A 6,205-nucleotide genomic window follows, 5' to 3' on the forward strand; every position below is an offset into this window, starting at 1 on the left:
GCTAATTTTTGTAACACGATCTAATCTCTATTATACTAACAATTCAGAGGGATATTCAAGTATTTTGTGTGTATGTGCATGTGTGGTTGTTCTTTGGCTAAAATTACTAACCTGTTTTATACAAATTATTTTTATAAGTAGGTACCACGGGCCTGTAGCTGCGAAGCCAGCCTATATGTATAGCCTAATATACAGTTTTAGAATAAGACCAATGGAGACCCGTCTTTACTTAATTAGTTACTTAATTAGTTCAAATAAAGGAAATTTTGTTCAGAACTCTAACAAGAAAGAATGTTAAGATATTATTTCAATACGAAGAGACATTAAGAATCGCAAACGTATAAATTAGGATGATTTAGTATTTAATCTTAATTTCAAAAATAAGCAAGAGCAAATTATTATAAAGCTTTGTAAATTTCTAGTAAGATCTTTACGTCGACAAGAATTATATAAATGAGTACCTGAAATTGTAACCTTTACTTTAAGTTCACACAAATAATATATTACAATATTATCTAAAGACGTTTTTAATGAGGTCCCACCTACGCAATATGTATCTCAGAAACTACGTTTTCAATAACTTCAATAGAAAGCTATTTATAAATGTTTCAATAAGCTTTGAATTTCTCTTTTTGATTCTTTAATTCCAATTAAATTAATGATAGACTAGTATATTTGCTACAAAATAAAATTTCTTATTTTTATACGAGCTACGTATTGAACAAAAAAAAACCGTATAAGTAGTATGTAGTATATAAAATTCTCGTGTCACAGTTTTTTCAACCACAGCGGCTCGCGGCTTGCCCGACCGTCTTATGTTTTTGTGTATTTTGGATAGGGTTATGAACACAGAACATATAAAGTCTGTGGTTATGAATATTTTATATATAAGGGTGTACTATATATCCACGCTAGCAGGGTCAGCTACTTTTTTAACATTTGTCAATAAAATGTATAAAAGAGATATCGGAATAGGATTATTTTGTTAGGAGATTTAATTATAAATTAAAAACTGTTGTTAATAAAAGGGATATTATGTAATTGCGAGAGTAAGTTATTCCATTGGTACAGTTTTAGTTTATTCTTGAACTAGTAAAAAGAAGTAAGGACCTAGAAACCTGGAAGCTTAATAGGAGTAGTACAACTTATTGTTTTTCATCTTTGTTCATTGAATTAATAACAGCTGTACAATGAGATTTTTTTTAATTAGGTATAAAAAAATAATTAATGCCAGTACCTACTGATGTATATTTTAAACTGCAAATAAAAGTTAAAATACTCTAGATTCTTTACGAAAAACATTAAATGTTTCCATACATTGCAAATCGGGATGAAATTAAGTAATTTAATCAAAGAAGGTTACCATCGCAAAAACCCTATAATTTCCAAGAAACATTTCATTTCGCCTTTCGAAATGTATGTACGATAAATAATAGTAGATTCTAGAAGGGATATTAGTTCGTTATTAATGTTTAGCGGAGTGTGTAATGCAATAATTGCTAGCTGGAACCTGGAACGTCAGTCATTGATTAATTGGAAGCTTACGTCGGTTTTCAGTTATATTTTAGTAATGCTTTTTGTTTTGGTGACGATTTGATACTTTTTTGATAAAGTGATAATATGAATTTTATTATATGCCTTTATGAAAGTATAAAATATATGTAAATCATACTATAGCTTTATGTAAAGAAAATAAAGTAAGATAAACTAATGATATACATCTGAAAGTTTTTTTTTTTGAAAGCACAAATCTCAGGAACTTCTGAACCGATTTCGAAAATTATTTCGTTATTGTATTACGTGATTCCTGGATGGTATAGACAGTTTAGTTCTGTACCACAAGTAGCGTGGTTACAGTTCGGAAGGGCTTTATAATAATATTAACAAATAGTGTTTTAAACCGGTGAAAATCATTTAATATGTAATTAAAGTTAGGCGTGCGCTTGGCCAGAAAACACATCAGGGAAACCAATACAAAAAGCAAGCCATTATATAGATAATGACTTTATTACAAACGAAATTGAATAAAATGCAAACGTACCGACATTATTGAACGAATACATAAATTAAAATGTATTTAATTTTCACTCAACTGCGATCATTATTCTGATTAATAATCGCGATATTAAAATTGCATTAGTGGAATGAAACGTTCATTAAAAAATTTATTATACATTGTAATATCATATAGTTCAGTATGATAATGTGTATACGAGCGCTGGCAGTCTATCTAATAATAATAAACATATGTGTGACCGGCGACTTCGGTCCAAAAAACGCTAATAATTATGTAAGTTTATGAGCTTTTCTAGCTGTTATATTAATAATAATCTAAAAAAATACTATTGCTGAATACATATTTTAAATAACGAAAAGCTTTACATTATTCTGAATTGTAGTGATGAAGGTAAATAATGTTATTGTGAATTTTTAATTAAAACAATATAATACGTTTTGTTCAAACTTTCATTCTACTATATTCTTTGAATGAATGAATTTTGACAAAATTTTTAACAATCTCTATATCTCAGGGATTCTATGTAGTAGTATGGGAACACTTCGACCAATGCAGAGGTCCCAAAATGGTCAACGTAACCAACTTCGTGAATACATTACTAATAAATGAAGAGAACCATTACATTGGTCGGATTAATATGACTTTCCTGGAGGATGCGCGTATTGATGAAGTAAGGACAACATTTATTAATTATAAAAGACTAGCGGTCCGCGCCGGCTTCACCCGTGGTACATGTTTACGTTTTCTTTTCATAAAAACCATCCTCGTACTTCAAGGAATATATAAAAAAATATATAAAAAAAGAATTATCGAAATCGGTCCATCCCTTCACGCGTGATGCCGTGACCAAGGGAAATAGGGATTCATTTTTATATATAGAGAAATTTGGCTGAATATTGTTTTAACTATAAGTGTCAACGAATCAAACATTCTAGAAGAAGTCTAATTGAATAAATTAACGTTTGAGTTTGAATTTGAACGGGTGCTTGGTAAGGCAATAAATGTTGAATTACATGAGACTATCAATTCAGGTGCAAATGTATGAACTCAAAATCGTACTATCATTATCATTTTATCAGTCTCGATTAGCATACTGGCTACTTTAGATCTTGATACCATGTAAATGAAGTTGAAAATAATTAGTTGCAGAAAATAGACAGCCAAAGGAATAGTTAAAGTTATAAGCTTTGTCGATTTATCTTCACGAAACCCAGTCTCAGATCTAGATCAAACCTATTTTAGTTTGATCTGTTAAGAAGCTTTTGCCGTTTTCCGGGATACATATAAACTTTCCGGCTTTCCTTTGTATTCAACTTTAACATATTCGAATTTGTGAGATCAATTTCTGTAGGTACCTATAAGTACACTTTTATGTAGGATTTTAAATAAGACGAATGTGGAGGAAGAAATGATGTTTGATCTATTCTTTAGATTATTTGTAATTTTCCTCAATTCTTCAGAGACATTTTGAAAGCCTGAAATCCCTCGTGCTTATATTCCCGACGCTCATCTTATCGTTAAAACCATTTTCAACATATTCACAACATTATCCGAGGATCTCTTTCAATTATAATGATATCTTGGCAAAGCTGAAACATAAAAATACAAATAGATGAAATTGTAAAATTTTGTCCTTTTCGTAGTCCGGATTATGCGATACTTCAAACAGTTAATGAAACAAACTATATACCTTAATATATTTTTGTATCATTTATTATATAAGAGGTACTTTAAATATAAAAGTAATAAGGTGGTGAATGTTAGTAACGGTATGGCGATTCTGAGGTTTTAAACCCTACTAGCCTTTTCTTTACTTTATTTTTTGTGTGTGTGCCTTTGCCTTTCCTCAGATGAAAATATACGTGTATACTGTGAAGGAAGGGGTCAAAAAATTGATGTGGAACTACAATATAAAGAAGCCATGCCAACATTACGTATTCGCAGCTTTACTGGAATCTCACTTGGGCGTCAAGAATTGTGGTGCTAAAAAGGTTTGATGTTTTGCTTATTATCTATATATTAGTCTCACGTATCATTAAGTTTCATTTGATATAATCATTTCGTATTTGACCTCATATTATAAAACAATATATGAATAACTTAGAACAAGCATCTATTGTAAATGCCTATATGTTATGTAGGTATCTACTAACATATTTTCATAAAAATTGCTTCTTCAACTGGCAATTATGACGAATTTTCGTATTGTTATAAACTTTTACAATTAAAATTGATCTAATTAAGTTACTCTCACCAAATTGTGTATAATATTATGTCGCAGTCATCTGGTTGAATCTGCTATTTGATTGAATGACTAGCGCTTGAAAACTTGAAATTATTATCGTTATATAAGTTTTCAAGATTTTCAACAAGTCGATGTTCTGTAATAACATCAAGTTCAGAAGAGATATTCACCTTAACGATTCCTGGATGTTCGCAAAACTATTTTAATATCGACATATTTGATACCTCAGAAAACTCCAGTTTACTTGTCGGTATTTTTTAATACACTGACTCGAGTCAATTTACTCGAGTTTCTTGTAGGATTACAAGAAACTCGAGTAGTTAGAAATATACATCGTAATACTCAATGTTTTTGGAGTGAAACTTCCTTAGGCGCGTTGAGAGTAAAATTTCAAGGTCATGAAGTACGGCGACGATTTCGGTACCTTTGAATATTTTCAAAGAAGTTTCACTTCTGACACGTGTGCTCGGCATTTACTTTTTTGTTTTAATGATGAACGTCTCTTCCAGGGTGTCTATTTCTCTGATATGGATTTAACTGTACTAATGGCGAAATATATCGGAGATCAGTTTTTCTATGGCGAATATCTATTCAAAGTGGTGATCCTTTCCAAGAAGGGGAACATCATGTGTGTTTACTTTGACCCGAAGTTTAAGAAAAAGGAAAAAGTTAAGTCATGATTTAATAAAACCCTTTTTAAATTAACTTTTGGTTTTATTTCCATTTCCCTATTACCTGAACTATTAAAAACGTAAAGAATTCTTGGTTTTATTATACTCGATAAAACCTCAATTTAAAGAAAAGAATAATTTCGATTGTTCTATAAATATACTTCAATATACATTTTTTAATTAAAACCAGTTTTAATTGATGCTGAAAATTATATATTAACGTTGAATTAACTTTTCCTGATTATTCAAATTTATTATAATAATTTAATTTCCCTCTTGCTTCAATATTGGAGGAAGACGAAAATTAATTCAGCAATAGGTTGATAGACCATTCTTAGATATCTATATGTATCAAAATAAATTTAAAGTTGCTATTTAATATTTGTGTTAGCATTTAATTTAAATAATGAAGATAGAACAATTTTACATAAAATATAGGTTTTTTCTGAAATAAAGATTTTTTTATTTGAACTTCTCTTTACGAGTAAGCACAAGTAAATGTTAAATATATAATGACAAAGTAAAGTGGAAGCTCATACTATATTTACAAGCTTCTAGATATAAGAACAAAAAATTGATAGATTTTCCTCCTACAACATTTTTACTAAAACTTATCAAAAGCGAATACGTTACATTCTTATGTTTATGTAGCTACTAGCTACTCATTATTTTATCTTATCAATGACAAAACAGATCGCTCCTAGCTGATCCCAAAAATGATTTATTACCTGTCCTTTAGTTAATACGCGAAACCATAAACTAATTTCAATCGGACCCAAGTCAGTTTCACAAAAGCGCTCTGATTGCTTCACGGATAGTGTCAGGTTACGTGAATTAATTCCAAGTGAACCAATGATTTAGAGCTAGTACCCTTACCATGAGTTCGCAATCGAATCTTGCTCACTTATTGTATTCGATAGCGAGTCTTTCAAATTATTTACTGATGGTACCGATTATTACCTCGTGACGCGACGTCACTCGCTAACAATAAGATTTGGATTGCTTTTCCTACAGATATGTGCTATGCAGCTATGCTGCGAGGATTTAAATAATTGTAACAGCTAAGCTGTGAAACTGAGTGACCTTTTCCATTGATGATAAGCCATGTCGTAGTGCGAGTAAGATGTGCTATGAAGATGCACCTCCTCAAAGTAGCTGCGCTAGGAAGGTGCGTGCGATGCGATGTACTGAGTGGGTAGAGGAGTGAGTGGGTAGAGGAGTGAGTGGGTAGAGGGAGTGGGTAGAGGAGTGAGTGGGTAGAGGGAGTGGGTA

General features: G+C 31.0%; 1 protein-coding gene across 1 annotated transcript; it reads left to right on the forward strand.

Annotated features, from left to right (window-relative positions):
• The first annotated feature begins 2,191 nt into the window (after window positions 1-2,191).
• On the forward strand, window positions 2,192-4,972 carry LOC149486934 (uncharacterized). Its single transcript, XM_089697090.1, has 4 exons — window positions 2,192-2,290; window positions 2,532-2,687; window positions 3,868-4,008; window positions 4,772-4,972. Exons 1-4 carry the CDS (start codon window positions 2,198-2,200, stop codon window positions 4,940-4,942), a joined length of 561 nt encoding a protein of 186 aa, XP_089553216.1. The 5' UTR covers window positions 2,192-2,197; the 3' UTR covers window positions 4,943-4,972.
• Window positions 4,973-6,205: the final 1,233 nt, after the last annotated feature.

This window comes from Colias philodice, chromosome 7 (genome assembly GCF_061535455.1).
Source record: "Colias philodice isolate Cphi_HAF_F1 chromosome 7, ilColPhil1 Martin Lab GWU primary, whole genome shotgun sequence".
NCBI classification, from domain to species: domain Eukaryota; kingdom Metazoa; phylum Arthropoda; class Insecta; order Lepidoptera; family Pieridae; genus Colias; species Colias philodice.

Coding starts and splice junctions, on each gene's coding strand:
- LOC149486934 (XM_089697090.1), top strand. CDS start 2,198: ATGATAATGTGTATACGAGCGCTGGCAGTCTATCTAATAATAATAAAC. Junction 2,291..2,531: donor CAAAAAACGCTAATAATTAT/GTAAGTTTATGA, acceptor TCTATATCTCAG/GGATTCTATGTAGTAGTATG. Junction 2,688..3,867: donor AGGATGCGCGTATTGATGAA/GTAAGGACAACA, acceptor GCCTTTCCTCAG/ATGAAAATATACGTGTATAC.